At 42.2% G+C, this 26,746-nt stretch overlaps 3 protein-coding genes across 9 annotated transcripts in view; all 3 read right to left on the bottom strand.

Moving 5' to 3' along the window:
* arhgef12a (Rho guanine nucleotide exchange factor (GEF) 12a) overlaps positions 1-6,224 on the bottom strand; it is a 37,190-nt gene extending 30,966 nt beyond the window's left edge. For 4 of the 5 annotated variants that reach the window (XM_026369477.1, XM_026369481.1, XM_026369466.1 and 1 more), the window contains exon 1: positions 4,816-6,223. In XM_026369477.1, coding sequence (XP_026225262.1) covers positions 4,816-4,847 — 32 coding nt within the window. In that variant the 5' untranslated portion in view covers positions 4,848-6,223. Of the gene's footprint in view, positions 1-4,815 lie in introns of all 5 variants that reach the window. The other variant, XM_026369459.1, reaches the window with a different exon arrangement.
* Positions 6,225-7,634: 1,410 nt separating this feature from the next.
* tlcd5a (TLC domain containing 5a) lies at positions 7,635-12,266 on the bottom strand. 3 transcript variants are annotated; one of them, XM_026368670.1, is made up of 3 exons: positions 11,757-12,266; positions 10,503-10,706; positions 7,635-10,147 (listed from the first exon to the last, which is right to left on the bottom strand). In XM_026368670.1, exons 2-3 carry the CDS (start codon positions 10,696-10,698, stop codon positions 9,615-9,617), a joined length of 729 nt encoding a protein of 242 aa, XP_026224455.1. In that variant the 5' UTR covers positions 10,699-10,706; positions 11,757-12,266; the 3' UTR covers positions 7,635-9,614. The 3 variants fall into 3 exon arrangements, with proteins under 3 accessions (XP_026224455.1, XP_026224470.1, XP_026224462.1); XM_026368685.1 differs by lacking the exon at positions 11,757-12,266 and adding an exon at positions 10,888-11,732; XM_026368677.1 differs by lacking the exon at positions 11,757-12,266 and adding an exon at positions 10,856-11,732.
* A 92-nt stretch (positions 12,267-12,358) lies between these two features.
* oafa (OAF homolog a (Drosophila)) lies at positions 12,359-25,809 on the bottom strand. The gene is made up of 4 exons (XM_026368657.1): positions 25,115-25,809; positions 15,077-15,211; positions 14,782-14,962; positions 12,359-14,162 (listed from the first exon to the last, which is right to left on the bottom strand). The coding sequence occupies exons 1-4, from the start codon at positions 25,343-25,345 to the stop codon at positions 13,888-13,890; spliced, it is 822 nt and encodes a 273-aa protein (XP_026224442.1). The 5' UTR covers positions 25,346-25,809; the 3' UTR covers positions 12,359-13,887.
* Positions 25,810-26,746: the final 937 nt, after the last annotated feature.

Below are 26,746 nucleotides of genomic sequence, written 5' to 3' on the forward strand. Positions count from 1 at the left end.
TCACCCCTCTTCCCGCTCTGGCTTTGTGAAAAAATCTAATTTTAAATCATTCAGGAACCCCAACATGACTGCTAGTTGGTAAAAGAACTTGTGTTCTGACATTGGTTCTTTCAAACAACTAGTATTGGTGTGTTAGTCTGTGCAGTCAACCCCCAAATCAGCAGAAACAGAAAGTGTACGATTAATCACAGTGCAGCACATCGCTGATCTTTCTCTACAATACAGCCCTTCCTAGCAGAGAGAGACAACGTTTAATTAGAGCATCCTCAGTCCCAGGGAAGGGGAGTCTCAACATGCCAAATAAATCACGTCCAATCCACTGCAGCAGTGAGGCTGCGACTTAACATTCACCATGATTTCAGCACACTTCCAACATGAACAAAAATATATTATACATATTTACAGAATATGTAAATATGTATAAACATGAAATAAAAAAAATCTAAATTATATCCCCATTTTTAGAATATCATGGACTCACGAGGACAACAATTAGCTTGAAGGCAGAAGCCTAGTTCATGGCTACATCACCCTTACATGAACATGTGAGAACATGACACTTGGGCAAGACAGCTCTCTTTCCTTGTCCCCATTTTCTCCATTGTTGTGATCTTGTATTTTATGGAGTGAAAGTAATGTTTGGGCCCTGAGGCTCTCTTTGATAACAGGACAGAGTTGTAAAGTGTGTCCACAAGCATCAGCATCACAGGGGTGGGTGAAAGACCACAGCTCCCCCAGCACTCAGAACCCCAGTCCAGACTCCACCCACTCTCCAACATCACAACCCCTGGATCGTTGCCTGTTTCTCTCCTCTCTGTCATCTCCTTCTATTTTTCTATCTCAACATCCACTTCTTTTCTTTTAGCCAGACTCGACTTGACTGGCTACCAACCCCCCCCCCCCCCACTGAAAAATTAAGAAAACACACCTACCTAAACTACAGAAATGGCTATTCATTCCCACCTGTCCACTTTTCATTTGTACTTGGCGTAACAACGTGGTGGTAAAAAAACAACAGACTAGGGCAAAGAACTAAATAAAAGATGGACGCAATCTAGAAATAGTGTGGGTGAAAAATAGTGAAGTGGGACCAGAGTGTGGTGAGAATTGGTGTGTGCCTGCCAAAGTGACATTGAGGTGTGAACAGAGTTCTCCAAAGGTCATGTTCTACATTCAAAACTAAGAATCTGGTCACTCATTGGGTGCAGATGATCAGGTATAATGTTTTTAGGTTTACAGACTAATGAGCCAAGCTTTTCTCATACACTACCCTTAATACTCCATTGTTGCACCATACAGTAAATGACTTTGGGTGACATTTAAAAAGTTGTTCTCCTATGTAAAATGTATTGTTTGACTACCCTATCAACACAGCTATTGATTATTTTTGTTAAAACATATTTGCATGCAAATACATACAGAACCCCATCTCAATTCATCCATACATTTACTTTCTTACTTACTTTTAAGGACATGGTCAAAGCTGGTGCTCACGTCACACTTCTGGAGCGTGTTTATATTTTCTTCACATTAAAAATGCATAACCACAACTTACATGTTACAAATCATGTAGCCTGTACCCGTGTGAGTGACTCACAGCAATGCACTTAATTAGCACCTAAAAAGAGCAGGGCTTAAGATTTGTGGATTAGAAAACACAGTTCCTGTGTTTCTGCTGCAGTTTTTCCTCTCTGTGATCATGGGTTGGGTGGGGCTCAGCTCCTCCACACAGAGTGGACAGCAGGGAGTCCAGGTGATGTGAGACTTCACTAGTTTGCAACTGTTTGTCATTACACTTGACTTCTTACTGTGCGCATGATAAAAGCAAGTTCAAAAGCCAATAAATAGTTTGTCAAAACACCTGGACATCAGATACTTCCTCCCTTCGTGTCATGAGTGGAGCTCATACACTGCATACAGTAGTACACCATGTAGCATAAGTGAACATTACTCACAGCAGCAGTCATGGTGAGGTGTTCAGGGACAGTATGGCGTGTAGGTCATCTGTGTTTGAAATAAACACTTAAAATACCTTCAGAATTCACTAAATGTTCATTTAAGTTCAGCATATTTATGCCTCGTTCGAAATTATTACGTTGTTGTATCTCATGCAAAAAGAGAGAAAAAACAACCACAAGAACACACTGGCATTGGCATATTAGCCATCGGCCGTGCTCTCTAAAGTTTAGCATTGGCCATTTGAAAAACCCATATTGGTTGGCCACAAGTTCTTAAGTATGTAAAACACAATGTTCATTGCTTATTTATTATGACAACAGCTGCAGACTACTTTCTGTATAACTGATTCATCTAGCAACTGTAACTGCACATTAAACATCACATACAAACAATTGAGCAGCTGTCTTTTTGGCAGGGACATTTCATCCCACAAATATTTTACATTTGTTGTCCAATTAATTTCATAAGTTCATTTTAACTTGAACTTTAAATTTTACTTTTTTCCCCAGTCTGTTTTATTGTTTCACTTGTTAAGAACATGTTAGTGCTTAAGTGGGCCTATGTAGTTGTGATCAGAGCTTTAAATGACTTCTGGATACTGACTGTAATGCACAGTTCAGAGCAGCTGACACAGCTTCCCCAGTATCAGTGCTGATTAGATGGAGTAGAAGCATACTGCATTATCAAGGAGGGATGCCAAATACAAGAGACGCATACAAGCAGAGCAAGCTGTCAGAACTACTCATAAAAACATTTATCAAGACAATATAAAATCCACTGCAGTAAGGCAAACATAACCTGTAGTGCCATGTTGTTATCAACTGCAAATCACATGTTTAACACTGATGGATAAGAATTTTGCTAAACTATTTCAATAATTTATCCAGTGCACTAACCAGGCTCGCTAGATTTACCTGACCTACACTGATGGACCTGGAGGACAGCATACATCAGGCAGCCAATCTGCTCCCACTGAAAACTATTGTTTACTATAAGTGATGTCACCAACACCACTTCCCGGGAGGGCCTCAGTAGGGGTGGGAAAAAACGTGGAGATCAGCAGAACTCTATGACAAAGAGCTAACAACACACTAAACTGACCCACCGGCTGGTGGCCCAACCCCAATAGATGTTGGATGCATACTTCCACCATAGCCAGCTGAACAAAAACAAAATGTACTACACAACACATAGCCGGAGAAAAAATAAGGACAGGGAGATACAGATGGACTTAAGTGTAAAGGGACAGATGGACAGAGCCATCAATAAATAAACTCAATATCATCAATCACTGGGTAAAACACCTAGGGAAATGGCAGCATCCTAAACAATAACTCAGATTACAGGCCAACTCAATTTTTTGTGCAACAGGAGACCAGAGTTAATTGCTTACAGAGTATACAGGCTGCTGTCACACATGTTTTTCTGTCTTACTACAATTCCCTGCATCATGCACTACTGTTAAAGCAGTAACTGTCACGTTTAGGACAAGAAATAAAAAACAAATTCACCATTCTTTAGTCAAAGATGTCAACCCACATGCTTTGACTAAAAGGAAGATAAACAGACCATAAGTTTGAATATAGCTCTTTCCAGAGCCTTCAGGTCCAGCTACAAATTTAAGTTATATACTTGGGTACTCTAAGACAATGCCCTAATCTAACAGCAGTATGAAGCTATTATTAATATTCAATATTAAAATATGTGCTTGATGACATAAGGAGGATCTATTTGATTTATATTCTTACCAACACCAGTTTACATTTTGCTGGAGAGATGGAAAAATATTGATTTTGCAGATAAACACTATGAACAGTGCCATGCACATAGGTGTGGTAATACCAAAAGAAAAAACAACAACAACATGAACACATGCAACAAAGAGCACCACAGTAGCAGTTGGTGCCAGCCTCTGTTGCCATCATTGCAGTGGGGGAGGGGGGTCATGTAAAATGGGATTGGGCTTTAGCCCCTAGCTGTAGCTATGAGGACATTTCATATCCCAACCTGTGCAATAAGCTTCCCTCTGCTCTGAATCCACCAACCACTTTGCACTGTGCTGGCCTGTGCTCTTTGCAGGTATGTGGAATTCAGGTTTGAAGGCTTGATATAATGTAACATCTGTTTCACAAGCGTGAGGAGAATAGAAACCTTTATTCTCCTGGTACAAAATTAGTGTATTATTGTTCCCGTAATAATGAAAAGAATATGTATGCACCGTGTGTCAGAATGAAATACCACAGCACAGACTGATCTTTCTCTACCATGTAGCGTGTTCCTCAGGCCATGACACAATGTTTGGCCTGCTGGTCTTAGCAACAGCATCCACCAACCTCTGAGTTTCAGTTGGCTGATGCCTTAGATAAGGTGCTTACTTGATGGAGCTAAGGTTTTGTCTAAATCCAGAGATTGTTTTAATAGGTGTAGGGGAAGGTTAGCTTTAAAGGCTTAGAGTTAATAGTGATGTTGAAAGGTGTACAGGGATTACAGATGACTGTTCCCTGGCACACAACCATTGGCAAGCCTTTTTTTACTGCTTGGACAAGTAGTACTTGACTGTCTGAAGAGAACTCCATTACCCATGCTGAGATCAGCAGAGTTTCCATCAAGAGCTGATGTCCTTCCCTTAGTAATTAGATTGTATAACACAGTTATTACTATACACATCACCACAAAAAAGCCCTTTGCTTTAACTATGTACATATTTCCATCAGGCTGCGGGTTGTGCTTCAGATGATCTGTATCATACCCAAACAAACAAACAAGATGTTCTGTTCACATGAGAGATTCAATTTATGCGAGTGCAACTGCAGGAATTGCATCAGTATAACATAAAAGACACGTTGTATATAGTACCTGTCAGTGAAGCTGGACTGTGTGTCACTCATTGGGCTTCCGGTTCTAGTTTTGCAGAAAATTATATCCGATTAACATTTTCCAGAGTATGATGAGGCGATTTCCTAATGAGGCGTCCTTCTCTGGCATTCGTCTGAAGTGGGCAAGGATTTTGGAGATGACGTGAAGAATAAATTAATTGTAGGACACTGTTGGGCTGTAGCGAGGCACGTCCAAACACTGGAGGAAACAAAAATACTGCCGATCTGTCAACCAACACGCCTTGTCCAAAGCGACTAGCAGCAAGGAACCTAAAGTACAGACCGTAACAAATAACCGGGGCCTCTGTCGTATTAGCTGCACAGACAGATGAGCTTCTACCCCGAGAATCAACAATATTTTTTTTTGGCAACAATAATAAATAAGCTGCTCCAGCTAGCGCAAGTTGTATGAACTCCTTGTATGAATACTCTGCATTCACATCCCAGTTTTCCGCCGATATGAACCGTGTAAACAATCCGTATCCCACCGTAACAGACACCGTGGCCCTGCGATGTAGTCCGTCTGCCACCACCCCTGCTCGGCTGAATGGCTCCGGAACCTAAATGATCTTCGAGGATGCTGGAAATTCCTCCAGTCCCATTTGGTGTTCCCTGCTCCCGGTACCGCCTGTCTGTGGCTGCGGGGACGAGTCTCCCGTGACCACGAGAAGCGCTCAGCACCGAGTTTCAACGAGCCGTGTTGCGAATGAGCGAAAATAAACTGCGGCTACTGCGAAACCGGTGCAAGACGTTAGAATCAAAACAAACGTGGTTAAACGGCGGATTATAAAAAGCACATTGGTTTTCAGAAAATCCCTTTCTCACGGCAGGCTGGCTGGCGGTGAAGCTCGCCGGCTACCAGCTAACAAAACAGATGAGCTCTTTCAGCAAAAAACTTTGCTTCGTGTGCAAACTAAGCAAAGTCCCGATCCAAACAATGAGCCGGCCAACGACCGAAAATATATGTACAACACCGCATGAATGTCGACTGGCTTACGAGATATCTCCGTGTCGTGTCCTTCAAAAAGTCTCCTTGACGAAGGAACATCCAGTGAAGCGGGCTAACACAGCGCTGCGCTCCTTGACTCCATGTTTCCAATTCAGTCGTTTCTCGGCAGAATTCCCGTGGACAGGAGCAGGCTAGCTGTGCGGCCAGCTAACGGGACGCAAAGTAACAGCCAGTCCTCTGTAAACAACGACAAAAACACACCGAGGCGCTTAAAACTTTTACCGAACACCGAACGCCGTTTTTTTTCCAACATAGGACGCTCTTTGTACAAGAATATAACTTTCGGAAAGGTACCGAAAAGCCCACTTTTCGCCGCTAGCAACGCCCTAGCCAGCTAGCTGACTGTTGGAGTCCAGTAGCTGCTCTTCCAAGAACCACTTCCGCCGGGAAACTCGTCTAGTTTCAGAATAACGCTGGAAAACTGGGCTGCAAACAACAATAACTATAATAGAAATAATTACTGCTGTTATTACCACTGCTGCTACTGGTAGTGTTTGTAATGGGATTATTTAAGAGCCTGTATTTTAATAACAAAGTCACGTAAATGCTACTTGTTACCAACATGGACATACAATCATCAACTGTCAGCAATTAATTATTTAAATAGTCTAATGTTTTTATTTATTTTTTTAACATTTTGAGGAAAAAAGCCGAATAACTCTTATGCACGTATGACAACAACCTGTATATCTTATATAAAATAATAAACACGACCTTACACTCAAAGAACATGTGATGGATATTTAGATGTCCATGTGATCAATCTAGAAGTCAATCAGGTTAATTGATGATCAAAATAGTTGTTAGGTGCAATATAAGGTGTCTTTGACTATTTTTACTGAGTAAACAACATATCCATCTACTGTATAATCATTGTATTATTTCACAATGACTATGATTGTGCGAATATTTATTTATTTCTTCTGCTTCTGCTTTACTATGTTAGAAAAAACAAACCTAAGAGTCTTCCAGCAAAGAGCGACTTTTCTTAAGGCAGTTGATTATCTTGGTAATGGTGTGTGTCGTGTGATTATTTCACGGTTCTCGTGGTCCTCTTCCTGTCTGTGGTTGTCTGGGATTGGCAGAACAGTTATTATGTACATTATTTACAGCTTACAGTCCACTACTTTGTCCATAATTTACAAGAGGACACTCCTACACCTTTCTTTGACTCATCCACAGAGAAAGGTAAATAGGCACACTCAGGAGTTTGACAGAGAATGGAAACTTTCATTTATGTCTTTGTTTTAAGTTTAAAAACCATTTGGACTTCTTGATCTTGATACCGTTTAGCGCAATCAGTGGATCTAATATTAATTGTTTCTATTAGTGCTCTCTCGAGTTTCTTTTTGTTATCACTGTCCATTACTGTACTGCTCTTTTGTAATTTAACTAAACCAAGTCGAGAATATATTTAAGTTAACACCGCCATAGCTAAGGCTGTGGTTAGTGGTAAATGTTCAGAAGGCGCTTCTCATACTGCTACGATGAATGTATACATTGAAATATACACAATGTATATATCATCTGCCATATCAAACTTTGTCTGTGCTCCGATGCATGAAACATATTTAACTGTTGAAATCATGCCACAAAGCACAACAAAAAGTAAAATATGACACTTTTGCTTCCCATAGGTATGAGCCTTTTATTAAAGCACTTCTTCCTTCTTATGTCTTTATTTTAACATTGGAAAATGACACCATCATGTGGAGAGCTTAGGTAACTTCAGTCTCTTTCCAGCAGCTGGGATACTTAATGCACACGCAGGGAATCATTTTGTTGTTAAACATTTATTCCGAAGCATACAAACATCAGATATTGATTTCACTTTACACATAGCTTAAAATGTCTAATGATGAAACCCAAAAGTGAAAATTGGTTGTTTATTACTCATATTCTTGTTTTGGACAGTTTACAAGACGGCACAAAACAGAAACCAACAGAAAATTAGATGAGTACATTCGGATAACTAAGGCACACACCAGTTAGAGTTCTACTTTCTCTCAGTATAACTGTGATGGTGAAATGATTTGAACAGTGGCAGCAAGATAAACAGATTTGTATGAATGAAAACAAATTTCGGTCAAATATAAATTGGACAACAAAGAGATTTCAGCACATTACGGCAGAGGTTCACAAAAAGCACGTGGTCGTAATAACAAGAACACAGATACAGGGTGAAAATAATTCTGAAAGCTGGAAACAGTTAACATCAAACAAACATAGTCTTGGATAAATGGAATAAATGATCTTATTCTCTACATAAAACAAGTCACCTGTCTTTATCCCATGATGCACTTGTGTATTGTGTCCTGTCAATATAGCTGAAAATAGCTGAAATCAGAACAACTGATATTATTCCAGTATCGTCACAGTACTGCAAATGAATGCAAGCTCATACATAAAATACTAAAACTGATGTTTATTCAGACAAAACTGAGGCAACAACATAAAAAACAGACAAAAATGAAATAACTGTAGATGTTAACATATTTGGAAATATAAAATTGGACAACATGATGATGTCAAAGGATACAGTAACCTGATAACATTACAACCTTTCAATAGCATTTAACTAAAAGATAAATGAGAACTATTTCCCAGCCCCAGTTGTGTTCATGTTTTATTGCCACTGCCATCTGTAAAGATGCTCCTGCATGCATGATTGCACAGGCTTTCATATTGTCTCAAGTCAGAGGCAATCTCACTGGTCATGATCTGTAGCATATAACAAGCATGGGCCAAACACAAATTTCAAGGTGCTGGATTAAAAAAAAAGATAAATCCAAAGTCACAAAAATGGTCTGTACAGTGTAGAGATAACCTAATAGATTTAATTTAAACATTAGGTCTTGCCTGACAAGATCTCTGTGAAAGTGAAACCCTACTCCGTTGAAGTAAATTAATAGGGGGTTATGAGTATAGAGTACAAATCTTCAGTGCACAGTGAAACTGGACACTCCAACTGAACAAATCCTGATCCTGTTTCACTAAACATTTGAAGATATTTACAGTTTAAACAGATATCTAAATGGAAAATAATGGCATTACCACATAGAACTACAATATGTAATTGAGATGTGCCTGTTCATGTAATGTTGTGCATAAGTGAAGTAACATGAGATATTTTTAAAGGGATCAGGCTCTGGAATAGGATTTCAGACAGCAGGCAAAAGCATAGAGGAATATCTATAAACTAAATAAATTAACATCCCTCACATCCTACACACAGTTATTCTCCTGAATTCATCCCATTTCTGTATGACGCCATATCCCTGAAAATACTGTACTGTACCTTTCACATATAAGGAACCCGAGGTCTATAAGAAACACATTTTTGGCTAAATGGCTAAATATGTTTCACAAGGAACACGGGTATTACATATTAATAGTTTATTTCCTAACAGTGAGTTTCCCTTTGGAGCAACACCACATATGACTGGGCCACAGTTCACTGCAACTGAAAGAAACATCTGTTCATGTGTTTATAGAAAGTGCTTTGGTTTTCAGTAAGATAAACTACATCTGCCTTGTTAACGGCACCCTTTACACAATAACTAATGTGTTCAGGTGCAATGACTGCATACATTTTTTTCAAAATGCAATGACAGATGTCAGTCATAGTCGGCATAGAAAATGATGACTACCAAGCACTCCTTTTTAAATCTCAGTTTAACATACAAAAAGTTAATTTGTGCTTTTCCTTGCACAAAGTAAAAAACACAGACATAATGTAAACCGATTTTCTTTAGAGAAGCAGAAGATGATCAGTCCTCCTTCCCTTTATGACCATTAGCTGCTACTGTCTCGGGTTGGTCTATCTGTTGTTTGTGCCAGCTCTTGCTCTTCCGTTTAGCAAATCGAACAATGTCCACCATAAACACCCAGGATAAAGCGTACATGGCTACTCCCCCGCACTTGATAAAGAATCTGGGTCTTGGGGAGATCAGCTCACAGTACAGCATTGTGCCTCCTACAAAGATTCGCATCACCACAAACAGCAGCACAAACAGGACGTCCACCATGTCCCCGAGCAGCGTCCTGTAACGTCCCGTCTGTTTGAGAAACCAGCGTGCCTGAAGGAGGGGGTTGGTGATTTCACTGCCAAACAGTACCGCGCAAGACTCGATGCCAGACTCCCCCAACCACAGGGTCAACAGGATTCCCAGGATGCTCATGGTGTGGTGGGCCAGCATAACGGGTCCCTCTGTGCGGAAGTACACGCACCACGCCATATCAAAGATAAAGTAGCCCAAGCTCACGACCATGGCACTTATCTGTAGAGGGGTGTTCTTAGTACCTGGGGTCCACAAACACAAACAATAAAACTAATTACTGTGGAGCATTTAACGGTTAATATCAACATGCGGAAACAAACATCTGATTAACAAAGATTGGACCAGTGAGGGGTTTATCTACACAAACTATTCCAGTGACTAGTTTAGTTTCTATCAGTGTGTAAACTAACACTGGTTGCAAGCAAACTTTCAACATGCTAATGTAGAAGTAAAATGACCAGTCAGTCATTTAAAGATGAAAAACATGTAATTAGAATTTTTCCCCCATTTATCATAGAGTGAATTATTCTAGAAAATAACTAGCAGATTAGCAGTTGCCATTTCTAAATGATAATTAACAGAGGGTTTGTGTCCTACCTGGATAAGTAAAAGGCCAGGGTCCATCCACATAGCCTATGTATGCCGTGATGCAGACAGCCAGGATGCCATGTACCAAGGTGACAAGGCGGCAGTTCCACTCATAGCTCCTGGAGCCGTTAACATTGCACAAGACGAAGTAGAAAGAGACCCAGAAGGACAGGCACAGGAGTGCACAGATCACTAGTAGTGCCATCTTCCCTTCTGAGGACAAAACAAACAAGAGAAGCAGCTAAAACCAACAGTTTCTTTGACAAACCTGTCTGTCAGCAGTCATCAAGCTAAGTTCACATCACATCACACAGTGAGTGAAAAATGCCGGGAACCACATCTTGCTCTGTAATATCGCTTACAGTAAAACAAGAAGAGGAAAAGTCAGCATTACCGTCCCAACACTTGGACTGTGCAGTCCTTTGTAAGTGAGCAACAATTAGCCTTTGCTTGAACTATAATAGCACTACAGTTGGCCGGCCGAGGGTCTGGTGGGGTGAGGGGGATGTCTCTTCTTCTGCTGTGACGTTTGTACTAGGAGGTGAGACCATGCAGACGGACAGGCCCACTCTCACTGGGCTAGAACAAGATGTACACTTCACACTCAAAGACTTCAAGCAATCTACCAATAAGCAGATGAGAGGGTACTGGGTGCTAGGGCTCAGACAGCACCCATGGGAGGCAGAGGCTTGTCAGACAGTTTTTAATGTGACATTTGCCCTTTGAAAATTAAGGGACGAGCAGCAGTTTCGAAATGCACTGTTTTTGTCTTGGGGGAACTATTTTAGTTTAGCTCAAGTGTTTATTTTATTATATTTTTAAACTATTTCAATGATCCAACCAATGTCTGTATAAATATCACATTTACTTAAAACTGAATGTCTCTTTGCTGGAGATAAATATATTTACACAAAGTCTTCAATAAAAGACAGTTTTAGGTTTTTAAGATGCTGAATGTTAAACATTAATAACGCTTTAACTGCGTTCCCATGGAAACCTCCAAACGGAAGTTAGCAGCTGGATTAGCTTAATGTTACCGTTTTTACTTCATTGCTAAACGAACTAGTTCATACTCGGTCAAATGGAGAGCAGCTGATGTTGGTAAACTGAAAGGGCAGCACAACCGCAGATTATCCCTGGCCATGAGAGGATGCTCTCATGTCGGCTAACTACCCAGTTAGCTGGATCAGATAGCAAGCTAACGTCACGGGGCCAACAAAGCGGCTTGTAACGCGTTCACAAAACGCAGGAAAATGTTATTACCTTCAAGGTGCACATGTGGTCGTTGCTTGGCTCACATCCTTGGCGTTATTTGCCCTGTGACGGCGAGTTTCTGAAGGACACGGTGAAAGGTTTGTTTTGCAGACACACTAGCTGCTATTTGTTGTCGGTGCTGCGCCGGTGGCAACAACAGCCTCCATCAGCATCCCTTGTCAGTCACGGTGCACACAAATATATCGACTACTAATATTTACGACAACTGTATGCTGGTGGTATAATTCCGTAAAATACTGGAGCTGAGAGGTTGTAAGTCAGTAGTTCTGCTCACTAATAGAAAAACACGTTTCCATCTTTCGCCGTCTTACTGCTTCGTCTTTTCCAGCTTAGTGGCGACACCTTGTGGTCAAAAGCAGGAATCACACAGTCATGGTTCAGTCCCTTCACTCTGTAGGAGTAGATCAGAGTACAGATCATTTACCACATGAGCACAATCTGACCACAAATGACCATTAGAATTTAATATTAGGGGACATTCCTGCAACCAAGCTGCTTCTAGTCCAGCCTGGGATCTTTTTCTCTTCCTTTATTACCTGCACTTCCTTATATCTATTCTCCAATAAAGGGATAAAATGCTCCCCAAATACTGCAGTGCAAAGAAAGTTTTTATTGAAACAATTAATGTAAAACAGCAATGGCACATCACCTAATTGCTCAATTTTCTCTTTATGGCAACTTTTTACAGCATATTCAAAACTCTTTCATAGAAACAACTTAACCTACAATTACATAGCAAAGATATCAGTGGAAATGTTAAGGCACTTGATCGCCATCGAAGGCAACAAATAGAAATGTTTCACTCGTTTGGTTCTTCAGTTAGCAGGACATACTGACACACAAATCACAAGGCAGTAGGGACTAAAATGAAAACCAAAATCATACTGGAACAAACAGACAACATTAAATTTGATCCCACAATCAAGAAGTTCTTCTTGAATTATGCCTGTGAGTGTTCAGAGATTTGAGATGTATAAATTATACACATTTGACATTAACAGACAATGGATAGATGAAAACACTGTAACCACGAGATGGCAGTATAGATCATTACAAGGCCACGCTGCAGTTTTGGTGAATCCTAACTTGGGAAACGCTGCCACACTGAAGAGCGTTTCTGCACACTGAAATTTTACACCCTCCTTTTGATGTGATTCCTTTCGACTTTGGTGTATATGACCCTTTTAAATAGGCTGAGAACGTGAGTGTTGGTCATGAGGTGTCTCCCATGGGTATTTAGAGGGTGAAGCAGAACTAAAACCGTCCTATTAAATAAGAAAATAACCTGTTTATTCACACCTTATCACCATGACAACAACAACATGGCAGATGAATGCCTTTTGTTGCTGAGGACCTGTGGTTTAGACATGTGAATTTAAGAGCTTGTTTAACGTAAATAAGGAAAACGATGGTTATTTTTTTTTAAACAAAATTATACAAAAATAATCCTCCATGATTTCACTTTGAAACCGAAATAAATAACGCCAGCATTGGAGAAGCATTAAACTGTCATGCACAGGCTTTCAGCTGGCGAAAAACTGTATTTCACAGAGCTTTAGAAGAAAGAAAGAAATCCACCATCCAAATTTTCCTTCACCAGGATGGAAGTTTATGCTTGCATGATTCCTTTGATCTGAGTGGCACTCTATTGTTCCTCTGCTGGTGTTTAACTGACCAGAAATACACTGTCCAGCTTTGTGCATACCATAACTGATTTGAGAGGTTATTGTTGTTGGTATCAGTAATGTGCTCAAATAATTTCTCTTCCAAAAAAAAGGCACAAAAGTGACAAAGTCTTGGCACAGTCACATTATACTGTAGATGACAATGTGTCATTTTCCCATAAGAGGCTGAAAGTCAGTGGATCATCTTAGACCGACGTGCTGGCTCTCTCTCCTTAAAGGTTTTGGTCTCATTTGGAACCTGAAATTATTTGTGTTTCAGCTCAAACATCTTGATCTCACCACTCCCCACCTGAGACAGCTTCACTTCACATCATATAAACCGAGGTCTAGTGTTACTGTGTTTACTTTGAATAGCATGGGTGGAGAGGCGTTGGCTTGGCTGGGGAAAAAAAAAAAAAAGTATTTGTCTTTTCCTAACCATCCAGAACAAAATGCTAAGTCTCCTCGTCCCATAGACACAGCTGTTTTTGGGCAACATAGTAGTTGAAATAATAGCCTTTGCTGCAGCTTTTGATGCCGCACTTGTAGGTAGAGCCTCTGCCTGTGGTGTCCCGGCTCCGGCAGTACTTCAACAGACACGGGTACCACTCCAGACGCAGGCTGTATGTGCAGAGACAGGGCTGCCACAAGTCTTTAGTGCTGTGACAGGCTGGGAAGCTGGGCGCCTCTGTTGTTTGGGGCAGGACCTCAAATATGGAGCCATCCACTCCTATAACACAGACACAAGAGGGACATTACTGTCAAAGCTCAAGGTATTAAAAACAAAAGCATGCTATCACACAGTTGTGTGGATCACTCTCTTTCTCACTGAGCTGGAGTGGCTAAAAAAAAAAGGGGGGGGAGATGTTGCAGTAAAAGAGGAGCTTTGTTATGCAAAGGAGATGCCACAGTGATTCCCTCCGCAGATAACAGTGCTCAGTGCTCGGTGAACCATGACGATCAACATTGTTTCCCCTATAACAGCGCGGCCCGTTTACAATAGCGCTGTAATATGGATTCTCCTCAGCTTGGATAAATTAGACTTCATTGCTATGAAGATCCTCAGCCCCACCACGAGGTAAACGTGGACAATTTGTATACAAAGAAACAAATAGAACATGGTAAACACAGATAACATGGACAGTAATAGAGCCTTATCAAGAAACAGCTCGAGATAATAGTGGAAGTGATATCACTAAAATGAAGTGGAAAGCATTTAGGCATTGAAACGGAAAAGACAAGACAGTGGTGAGGAGATAAAGAGCGTCAGTGGCGAGATACAGAGACAATCAGGATCAACAGAGCTTTTCCTTGTTTCGGTGATAAACACAGATAAGATGACCACTGACCTTTGTCCAGCCAGTATTTCACATCTGCTTCTCTGGTGTAGATGGCTTCTCGGGCCTCACTGCACATGTTGTGAATATGGGAGCTGAGTTGCCAGGCCCGGCTTAGACTGACTGCCACGTTCATCGTCAGCTGCTCCAGTCCTCTCCGCTCCTCTGCCAAGCGAATGGCCTGGGGATTTTTCTGAGCAAACAGCACATATGATCAGCGTTCACACTCGGTTCACTCAGATCCTGTGTAAATATTGGACTTTTCTGAAGTGAACACGTTCATAATACAACCGCTGCCATGTTGTACCTGTCTGAGACGGGCCATGGACTCACTGGGGATGATCTCATTGCGGTTGAGGCGAGAGATGAAGCACAGGGCCTGGTACTGGTTCTGCCCCCTTTCCAGCTCGCCTAGGATCAGGGCTCGAAATATCTTCACATCCTGCAACACACGACGGATGAGAGATGACTGGCTGAACGGATAAACAGACAATTTCCAGCAGACTCTGAAGTGGTGCGCGAGACCGGGGCCAACATAACTTACGGTTTATATGGGCAGGGTCATATAGATCAGAACAAATATTCTTTCCATTTTGGTTCCTAATGCAGCACATTTCCAGACACGCAGAGTAATTCAATATGTGGAGTTCAAAGACATTCAAACAACTGTCTCCCAAGAGTAAAGAGTTTATGTTCACTACACCCATAGAGCCTCATGTGACAGTTTGTTGATACTCTGTATTGTCTGTAGGTCTGGCCAGTGTTCCTCTAGTCCTGCTCTGGTTCTTTGTACTGTCAAATTAAGGCTGTGAGTCTCTTTCTTGACAAAACTACTAGTTTCTCACATCCCATAAAAGTCAGAAAAATGTTACCACTGTGTTTTATGTGGAAGTAGGATAATGGTGATAGTGGAGAATTCACTCACACACACACACACACACACACACACACACACACACACACACACACACACACACACACAAAAACTTGTTTCTGCTGACAAGTGTGTGAGAGGTCTGGCACTAAACACGGGGCCATAAAGACTTGCTGTGGGACGGCATGCAATGCATGATGGGAAGCTCCAGCAGTGAGGAAAGCAGCCCAGAAGACCTGTCTACTTATTCGTCAAACACCCACCCCCCATTCTTGCATTTAGCTTCAAGACAGACACACACAGTCCCGAACACCCCTCCTCTGCTTTTCACACCCCCGTCTGAAGCGAACATGCTGGAGAGGAGCAGCAGTCTCAAGGCTTTCACTCCCGGAGCAGGAGGAGCTCTGGGACAGATACACAGCCCACAGATAACCCCACTGAGTGCTCCTTAAGCCTCTTTGGTCCCACTTCCTGTATGCAAAAGTGTACAAACTGGCAAGAAGTAGACTACAGGACATGATCGCTTCAGATTGTCATTGTAAGAACCACTTCTATGTGTGCAAAGGTTTTCTGGCAGGTATACAATACAAGCATAGGTATTGCACAAGACAATCACACAACACTATTTGACCTTTGGAAAGCAAACTACTGAGCAAACATTGATTTGCAGGCTTTGTGATACCAACCTGGGATTTTCACATCTCGTCGAGCTAGTGTAGAAACACCGAAAGGTTCAATTAAACTCCTCAGATGTTCTCACGGTGTGATAAGCCAGTACGCCATTTTTATTTTTTGTCTTTACAAAAGGAACAAAGTCTGAGTGATTAAAGAGAATGGCAAGACAGTGCTCAGAGTGAGCTGCAAGGAAGAGGGAGCACAATACTGACAGACAGATAGGCAAGAGCGCCATTTCCCCTGAAGTGTAGGGAGACGCAGAGGCCACGACTTCAAGACCTCCCATATTGCAGACACATGGCGCTACATTGGGACACTATGAGTACATGTGTGAGTGTGTGTGTGTGGGAGAGAGAGAGAGAGAGAAGGGGAAGGCATTCATGTCAGCCACATGGATTTGCCCCAGGGCTCGCTGGTTAATTACAGAGAAGCAGGGTACAGCTCCACCAACTCTGTTTCTTTGGAACTTACTCAATGCTAAAGCGCAGACGCTGAGATCTCCTCCTCCTCTTGTGTCATTATGTGCCTAGATTAATGATTGTCTACTTACACTGCCCAGCAACTTGGAGTTAGGCCAAAAAAACCACAGGGAGGACCGCGTTTAATGGAGTAACGACATATTAGAAGTCTTAAAGGAAATAGATTTGACATTTAGTCAAATATACTTCATTGAATTCTTGATAATAGATGAGAAAATCAATACATCTAAGTTAATGATGAACTTCAGTTTAAGGATACAGTGCATGTGTTGTGACGTGTGCAACATGCACATCACAGTTTGCTGGGATACTTAAATATCCCAGCAAACACAACACGATCTTTAATATCTTATAACAAAATAAGATATCTTATAACAACAATGCCAAATATGAAGGTGTATTGTTATTTTTTGTACCAAATAAATGATAAATGTGTTAATTAGTGAGGTTTAGGGGTGATGATAGACACTTGGACAAAGCCCATGGCACCAGTTCTGCTGGTGATAGCTTCATATTTAGTCTACACACATGTGAGTGGTTTCATTCTTCTAAATCTTGGGACTATTCATTGAATCATGTAGTGCTGAGTAAAAGACGCTATATTTCTGTCTGCAGCCAGTAGGTCTCCAACCAACTGTTAAGGGAAATTAATTTTAATCAATGCCTTTAAATGCCAGTAACAAACCAGTGTTGATATCTTAGCGGTTTGGGTGCTGCAGCGTTAATAATGCCCATGGGTTCTAAAAGCAAAAAGAATAATAACAATGACATCATCTCCACATCTCCATCCAGACAGAAGCTGCTGGATTAAACCGTTTGTTTGAACAAGACACACCGACTGGTTTGTGCAGACACACTCAAAGCACGATGAAAGAAAACAGCGAAATGTGCAGTGACATGATTAAAGGAGGTCTTATGCCTGTTGATATGATAACAGGCAGCGTTCAAGTACGAGGAGAGAGTCCGTAATAAACTCACTGATCAAACAACAGGTCGCGCTTTCAACATCTGCCAAGTGAGTTAGTGGTATTTATTTTCTTTTATTTAACTTGTAGCATCATAGCAAACTAATAGCACTGGGTGTGTTTCCAAAATTAGCAGGTGAACTGTGAACAGGTGAGAGTATCATGATTAGGTATAAAAAGAGAGCAATGTGTGTTGGACTGTCCTGCCTGCAGTCCAGATCTGTCTCCTGTTTAAAATGTATGGCAGACAATGGAGACCACGAACTGTTGAGCATTTAAAGTCTTGTATCCAGCCAACACTTTTACACTGGTCAGCAAAAACACAGAAAACACTTTCTTTGTACTTGCGTCAGATAAATGGTGGAATGAAATAAAGGTTTAAGGGATTAAACTGATTTTTAGTTTGTTTTTGTTGCATTTAAGCAAAAGTCTGTATGTTTCTGGAGACTGGGTTTGTACCCAAATCAACAAAATGTGGAAATTGAAATCCGAAAACCCTAATTTAACATTAGAGGTGGTTAGGTTTGCTTGGTTTTGAAAGTGAAGAGTAAAGCCACTTAAGTTCCCAATTACAGCTTAAAGAAGTGAAGCCTATATCAGGAAAATGAGTCACCACCTAAAAGTGCATTTCCACAGACCTGCATAAAATTAAAGGTCTGCAGAGGAATATTTAGAGAAAATCACCAGGTACAGACATTAAGAATTAAAAGAGTGACATTTGCCTGTCTTAAATAAGATGGCAAATACCATAATCAAAGGACTATGTAGCCTTGAGTTTTTTTTCCCAGTGCAAATGTCAGCACGGCTATAAATAATCCACACAAGTACAGATTCCTAAGCATCGCTGCCCGACACCCGGGACTTGATTTGCAGACAAACTACCACTGGCCAGCAGCCAAACACAAGTCTGTATTCATGCAATCTGACTAGTGGGTCATACTAAGACCTGTTAAACAGGAGGGAGGTGGAGGCCTGTTTCATTGGTGGTTACCTTTAGTGGGCCAGATTATTTAAGGCTGCACAAAAGCCTATTCAGACAGTCAAAGGGTGCCATTTACAGTGAACATTCTCTATCACTGTTGTAAACCAGCTAGCCAAATAGACTCTCTTCAGTTTAAAGTATTTACCTGGCTCACTGGCTGTGAAAATGACAGCTACATGAAGGAAAATCATGTTTTCTTTTTTATTTTAATTTCTCTTTAACTTTCAGTAGCTGAGAGAAGTTCTGGTGAAATAACTTCTGCAACACATACTTGCCACAGTCGCATTCGAGCTGTGTCAACTCACACTTGCATGCATGAAAGGACATTCATTCACACACACACACACACACACACACACACACACACACACACACACACACACACACACACACACACACACACACACACACACACACACACACACACACACACACACACACACACACACGCATGCACAGACACAGACCCGCACACAAACACAAACAGTGGGCTAGTAGCTATCCCCTGTGCAGTGGGTTCTTCCTGTTTTTCAATCCCCTCTAAGACCCTGTCTGTTGATAAGGTTGATGGCTGGCTGGGGATCACTGCTGGTCAGCCAAGCTCTGATGAGTCATTTGGGATCACTCAGTGCGTTTACATGCACTCAAGCACACAGGTTACTGAGAGAAACCAGGTTTCTGTGATTGTTGCAACCTCTGTTATGCACATGCACTGTTTTAAAAAGGAGTTTTAAAATCTGTTGGAGAAAGCTACCTCAGGAGATCAGGTTTCTCTACATGACTTACTAGAGTGCATGTAAACGCACTGACTGTGGGCCGAGTTGGTCTCGAATCAGCCGGTTTCCTTGCCCTGTCAATGCCTACTGAGCTGGCACCGAAATTCAAATCTCCAATTCTAATGAAAAAGCTTGTCTGCATTATACGGCCTTCAAGTCGATGCATTTGGCTTCCATTTTTAAAAGCACAAGTAATGATTCCTTTTTAGGAACCCATCCTCCTTTTTAAAACAACATGCAGATTCACAGATTATTCAAGATTCAAAGATTCGCCGTGGTTCAGAAAGGGAGTTCAGTCAAAAAAAAAAAAAAAAAAGCACAGGTGCATCCAGGGATTAAAGATCGTGTTGTGAGACAGAAGGAGAGAGGATGAGACAGACACATCCACACAAAAGAAGTGGGAGAAAAGCCGCTGCACTGAGAAATGCTTGAATTGAAGCTAATTACAGAGGCTCCAAAGGCAGGAATGTGGAGTCACATTTGGGGCTGGTCACACCTGGCTGTCCAAAGAGCAAACCAATTAGGAAACAGTGCCAGTGAATGAACAATGTTCTCCTCTGCTATTTTCTTGACCACAATGGAAGGTACCTTCCTCTGCCAACTGCTGAAGTGTAATCATTTTTTCATTATTTCACTGTTGTATGTGAATATACCCAGCTTCATTTTTATATTTTAAAGTCTTCAAACCTGTGCAAAACATTTTGCTGACCACAATGAGGAAACTGTTCATTCTCCTAGAATCTGGACACAATTATCCTAAAACAGTTCATCACAACTTTACATAGAGGAAATGAGAGGAAAACAAACAGTGAGTGCTAATAGGGAAGGAAACGAGGCAGATAGATAAGGCATAAACAATAGAGATGGCTACACTCTATAGTCCCATTCAGCCTCTAACTGTTGTCCCACGGTCTTCATATCCTGTTGCAGGACACACACAAGCAACTACTTTAAGGCAAGTTATAAAAAAAAAAAACTAAACTAAATGTCATAACTAATTTTTTTTTTTTTTATTCACTTCACTTGTGATGTTTTTTAGATCCTTCTTCCACCAATAGAAACCATGTGTCATGACTGGAAAGGTCTGGCAGACTGTTTATTTAACCAACATAGTAAATATTAATATAACTTCAGCTCTGTAACTGTCTGAAAAGTTGTAAGTTAGTTTAAAACTGAGCATAGTGAGTTAGCCAGAAGGACACCGCAATGAACCTGACAAAAGGACATTTCAGGACACTACGTGGAGAGCAGGACGGAAGTTTCTCTTGCCAAATGCAATCTTCAAACCGCCGAGGTAGTTAGACGAGATCACAACTATGCACAATGCAAACCACAACTACTGTCTTCTTGTCCATCAAAGGTTGTTACAGCCAACTGTTCCTGATCACTGGGGAAAAACAACTCTAAAAAGGTGTCTCTTTCTGCCGTGTCCTCTCTCTCTCTCTCTCTGCGTGGTTGTGAGCATAAGAAGCTTTTTCTTTATTAGTAGCGTAACAGACGAACATCTGGCGTGCTGGTAGGAGACGGACAAAGAATAAAGACATCAACAGGGGCTGAGGGGCCACAAGAGGCCAAAAGGGGCCCATGTGAAGGCCTGGAAGGGCCAAAACACAGAAGAAGCTATTTTCCTGAGATTCAGTGTCAACAGGGAACAAAGGACGGTCAAGAGAAAAGACTTAAGCAGGTTAATCTTTGGAAAAGTCCCCTGTCTGCACACACAGCAAAGAAAGAAACAGAACCAATAGAAAGAAATATAAATAAACCCAAATCTGAAGTAATTTCAGGTAGAAAAGGCAATGTGATCATTAGTTGTTCCCTCTATAGAGACCCCACAGAACTACAATACAGTTATTCTAAGTCATTTGTAAAGAAAAGAACAGAGTTTACATTCTTGACAAGTAAGAGCACTGCCATCGCTCTGAAACTAGTTTTACCATGGAGCAGTTATCTGTGGTGGTAATCTCTCTCTGTCATGGCAAGAAGCCACAAAATGAAAAGGGAAACTGAGTAGGAGTAGAGGTCTTCTAAGGTACCGCTCAATGTAAACAATAGCTTATGTAAGAAGGACTGAAGTCTATTTCAGTAGTTTCATTTACAGGAGAATTCATCTGATGCATGATTTCACTGACCACTGGTGATGTGCAGATGGCTCCGTGTGACCTTAGAAGACTTAATAATGTGCAATGTCTGAAACCGCAGTATTTCCTGGTGACACTTACCCGTAGAAGGTTTACAAGTTTGAGCAAGTGACAAAATGGGATGGTATTTCAGGGTTGAGTGAGAGGCAAGGTGTGGCAGCCAAAAGAAAAAAAGAAGCCAGGCATAAAATGTGGTGACTGACTTACACCTGTACAGTGCCCTCGATCAACAACCTGCTCTTAGTTCTTTTGGAAAACAGCAGCATTTTCTACCAACAAGCCACCCAAACACGAGGGACGTTGGCCTAATAGCTTGTAAAGGCTTCAATCCCCCGAGGCCTCGGAGAGGACTAGCATTGGGCACCTGCCAAAACGGGTCACAGATACTGTGCATCCCAATGGGCACGCACAAAGAAATGAACCTGTCTCCCCACTCCCAGCTCCCATTCTGTTTTTGACATAGCATGTGAGGGTGTGTGAACAATTCTCCAATTCATTCTCACAGCAAGCTCCTGTTGGGCGTATCCATAAAAACCCTGGTGTTTAGAAGACAATCGGAATATACAGTACGTGAGAGTGTGAAGACCTGAAGGCAACACAGCGTCTAGTTGAAACAAATAAGAATGAGTAAAATGGGCTGGCATGCTCATTCACGCCATGGTGCCATTGTTTACGAGCTCCAGAGCCATTTAACGTGATAGTGTGAGTGTCAAGTGACCTTCCAACATCTGCTGCTCCTTTGACCCCTCAGAAGAGCGCGGGGTCACTCATACACTCCACACAGGAAAACAACTCTCCAAAGGGGACAGCTCTGCAATGCTTTTGCAAAACTCTCTTTGGTTATTACACACCGGCTTGAGTGGCTTATGCATCTCCCACTGACAAAGTTAAATCATAGAGCCACTGTGTATGTCACTACAGATGCACTGCAGTCCACTAATTGAACCTTCTTCAAGTATTAACTCAGCCAAGACGATTGCAAATCATTCATTCCTGCATCGATCAAGCCTCCTGGCTAAACATGAAAGCAAGACACACACAGTCTTTAGCTTCTCTGACAATGTTGCTACATCTGGAAAGAGTCAAAACAGTTTCTCAAAAATGTGAGACATTTCCCTCGGATTAATCTCCAAGACATGGTTTATGTTCAGCTCAGGGTCTTAGACTGTGTTAGACCATAAAGGCTACAACAGCCCATGTGTGTTCTGATTTATCTTGTGTTGCACAATTGTACACTGACATTAAGCATGTCAGCAGGATATTACTGAACTGCAGACAGATTGCTGCAATTTAACATAATTTCGAGAGGATTTAGCTGTAAATATGTCAACATGAGACCAGATAGGGGTGAAATAGTGAAATCACTGTAACAGAGTTTCTCGATTTCATTCTGAAATGTCCTCAACCAGTTTTGAGAGCTGCAAACATCATTACATTTTAAAAATTAACTCATCACAGTGGTTCTTAAATGGTTTCAGTTGTTTAGATTTACTCAACATGACACGATGAGGTGTCACGAGCAAGCTAAGCCGCATCATCTTTTCCATATGTCTACACGCTCCCTGGGCAAATATAAACCTCCTGAAATCACAGCATGGCTGATTCTCACAGTGATTCATGGTTTCTCACATCCAGCAGACCACTTCACCGGTTTAACATCTCATCTTTGCCACGTACTGACACAGCAGCACAGGGGAAGACGGCTGCTGTGTGATGATTATTTAAAAAGACTTTAGTTGGAAACTGTCCCGGTAAAGATCACAGACGCTGGAAAGACAAATGTGCATTAAAGAGTATGAGTGAGGGGGTAAGTGGGCTGTAGTGCACCTACTGTACAGCACACATTACTTATCCACCTTTTGCTGTGTTGTTCATTTTAATTCTCCATTGTTGGACATCCCTGTACAAATGCTCTTCTTCCCACATGCGTTCTCTTCTGGGATGTATATTCATGGCAGCTGGAAGTGACAGCTCATCCAACTTTCCATAAATCTTGGAGATACTGCACAGAGGGTTGAATGAAAACCTCATGCAGGAGGAATGAGGAAGGAGCAGGAAGACGTGAGCAAGAGACAGAGAGGGGGTCAGAAGGAGAAAAAGACTGAAAGAGAGAGGGAGAGGGGGCGGTGGGGGGGACCTACAACTGGAACAGATAAATCAGGCAACGGAAAAGTAGTGTTCTAAGAGGCTGTGTTGGCGTTATCCAAATAAACAAAACCATATGTGAACTTGTATGCGAATGCACGCATGGAAGGATGCAGCAACGCGACCAAGCAAAGCCCCCCCCCCCGCTCACACATCAGTTGATGTCTCCCTGTATCGGTGTGTCACCAGCGATTGGGGGTGACGGCCTCTTCTCTTTCAACTCTAAATTAGCTGTTTTGGTTAGTGAACCAGACGTGCAGATCAAAAAGGTCAGACATGCCCACTTAATCCTGGTAAATCTCCCCCTTCACATCTCGCCAGCTTGTCAGCTTCTGTGACAGCAACCATCACAGACACATGGCTTTGCTCTGCGCGCCTCTCCGAATCCTCCCCTCCCCTCGTGCTCAGCAGTTGTAGTTTTCCTTCCAGGACTGACATTTACTATGTCTCTGAGCAGCGATCTTCAAAAGAGAAACAGTGTCATCTTTCCAAAAAAGAAAAATCACAAATGCAGTGCTGGTCACTCGATCTGCTCCTCTGCTTTTGGAAGAATGCTAAATATGGCTGGTGATGATCAGCTCTGGAGTGAACCCATGACCAGCAGGGGTTTCAAAGCCACTGGGGCCTGTAGGCATCTGCATCTTAAGAGCGGCAGCTGCCTTGACCTGAGGCTTTCGCTGAGTGGAAACAACTGCGAGTTCCTCCTGAGCTTATGGGTGATGTGTCACATTATCTGCTCCTGAGAATTTAAGGCCCATGGGAAGGTTTCCCTTTAATCTTAAGATTTGTGACCCTGCACCCATGCTCGGAGGTAATCGTATAAGAAAGAGGTGACTGTGGTCACTTGATTTCTGCCCCCAGGTGCCACAGAAAATGTGGTAGAAGAAGGAAACAAGCAAACATTTGCTTTTTGGTCAACCAGCCTCACATCTAGGTGCACGACATGGATCTGCTACAGCGGCTGTTTCTGTTTATGTTGAGCATTGACAAATCCTGACATGATCAGACGCTATCCTGGGTGAGCCAGTTAGGAAAAACTGTGGGTGTTAACCAAAGTGAAAGTTGGAGGCCCATCAGTAGTTCATTAAAGCTCTCCAAGAGGTCCCCACGTCATGAGGACTCAAATGTGACCAGGTCTGACTCACACAGTACACATTATATCTTCTTATTATAACCCACTATTTAGACTCGTATGTTGTTTTTCTTGGGGACTTGGAGTCTTGAAGAACCACACATGGGCCCCCAGACCTTAACTTTGGAAATAACCAACTCAAAGTGAGTTCTGGTTCTGACAGTACCACGGCCTCTCACCTGTTTGAAGTCCGCCACAAACGTGATGAGTGTCCCATCACCCTGCTTATATTCGAGTGATATTGAATCTCTCTCACTGTCCGCCTCCAAAACCTCATCGGTCACCGCTCCGTCAGAGAGCCGGACCCGGACGCGCAGCTCTGAACCGAGTCCAACAGCGACGAGCAGCACCAGGGCGCACAGATGGGTCAGTGTCCGAGCTGAAGCCGCACGGATGGAACTCGCAAACATCCCCAAAGACGCAAAACTGAACCCGAGAGAGGGAAAAATCGAGGTGAAACCCGGAGATCTGCTTTCATATCCCTAACTGTGTCCCTGTAGTCTCCGCGGAGTCTTTTCCTTCATACTCAAAGTGAGCTCAGAGTTTACAGGTCGCACTTCCACACGGTCTCCCCGTGTTTCCAGAACTGCACGCACGGTGGTGGAAACCAGACAACAGCCGCTCTCAGCTCCTCAGAGACTAGTTCACGTCCATTGAAAGTCTCTCTCTCCGCTGTTGATCGGATCATGCGCGATTCAGCTCCGTGCGCACTCCGGTCAAACACTCCGATGATCGCACGCTGTTCTCGTCTCCGCTTTGTGTTGATGTCCCCGTGTCTTTTCTCCAAGTGTTCATCCAGTCCCGTCACTTCCTATCCGTCGGTATCCCACTGCTCGCCGGCCTCCAAACTTTCTGTAGTGTGTGAGTGATGGTAGTAAACTCTTAAAGCCATACCACCCTCCCCAAGCTCTGCCCATCCCCCTTTTCAAGGCCTCATGTGATCCTGCTGCGCTCCAGCAAGTAGGCTGCACTAATAATACCCCCAACCATTACAACAAAGGTGTTGATCAGATTTGTGCATCACAGCTTTGTGGATGTTGCTCCTGTCACGTAGGGATCAATACTAAAAGGCACTTGTTAAAGACTAATGCAGCTGGTGGGGATCAAAAAGCAACATATCTGTGGAAAACACCAATTAAAGGTGTTTTTTTTAGATCTTAAAGTAGATTTCATAAATGATTACAGCCAAAAAACTAAGATATAACAACTAACTAATTCAAAGTTGATGCAGGTTTTTCTTTTGTGACCTCACCTTTGAGCTTCAGGTGTTTATCTCTCTGTCTTAAAATCTCTGACATGTTTTATGATCAGCTGGGACACCACCTTTCTGAAATATATCTGTCAGGTAATTATTACCTTGGGAGAGCAAATGTGATTGATTCACAGGTTCTCGCCAAAGGTAGAAAATACAGTCGCTCCTTTATCCTCATGATGTGTTTTATTCAATTTTATGACGGCCTCGGGGGAAAAAGTTTGATGAAACCGAGGTGAGAGCTGCCAAACGGAGAAAAGCTGCCTATCTGAGAGAAGATCTCAGCCTCTCAGCCACGGTAAATGGGAGATTACCACTCAGTGTGGGACGTCCTTCCTGTGCGAAACCACCTGAGCCGCGTTATCTCTGACGCCCCCGACACGCTGCATTGTGGGTGGGCTGAGCTCCAAGCTGGTGACCCTAAATGTGGCAGCACTTAAGTTCTGCTGAGGAGAAGAGGTGGTCGCTCCAGTGAAGGGGAAAACAAACAGAGAGAGCATAAAAGCAGAGCAAACATTGTTGGCTGGCTCTGGCAAACCAAGCTGGGGCCTGATAGACT

The sequence above is a fragment of the Anabas testudineus genome, chromosome 13 (genome assembly GCF_900324465.2).
Source record: "Anabas testudineus chromosome 13, fAnaTes1.2, whole genome shotgun sequence".
NCBI classification, from domain to species: domain Eukaryota; kingdom Metazoa; phylum Chordata; class Actinopteri; order Anabantiformes; family Anabantidae; genus Anabas; species Anabas testudineus.

Coding starts and splice junctions, on each gene's coding strand:
- tlcd5a (XM_026368670.1), bottom strand. CDS start 10,698: ATGGCACTACTAGTGATCTGTGCACTCCTGTGCCTGTCCTTCTGGGTC. Junction 10,148..10,502: donor CTGGCCTTTTACTTATCCAG/GTAGGACACAAA, acceptor TGTGGACCCCAG/GTACTAAGAACACCCCTCTA.
- oafa (XM_026368657.1), bottom strand. CDS start 25,345: ATGTTTGCGAGTTCCATCCGTGCGGCTTCAGCTCGGACACTGACCCAT. Junction 15,212..25,114: donor TTGTGGCGGACTTCAAACAG/GTGAGAGGCCGT, acceptor CGTGTGTTGCAG/GATGTGAAGATATTTCGAGC. Junction 14,163..14,781: donor GAAATACTGGCTGGACAAAG/GTCAGTGGTCAT, acceptor TCTGTGTTATAG/GAGTGGATGGCTCCATATTT.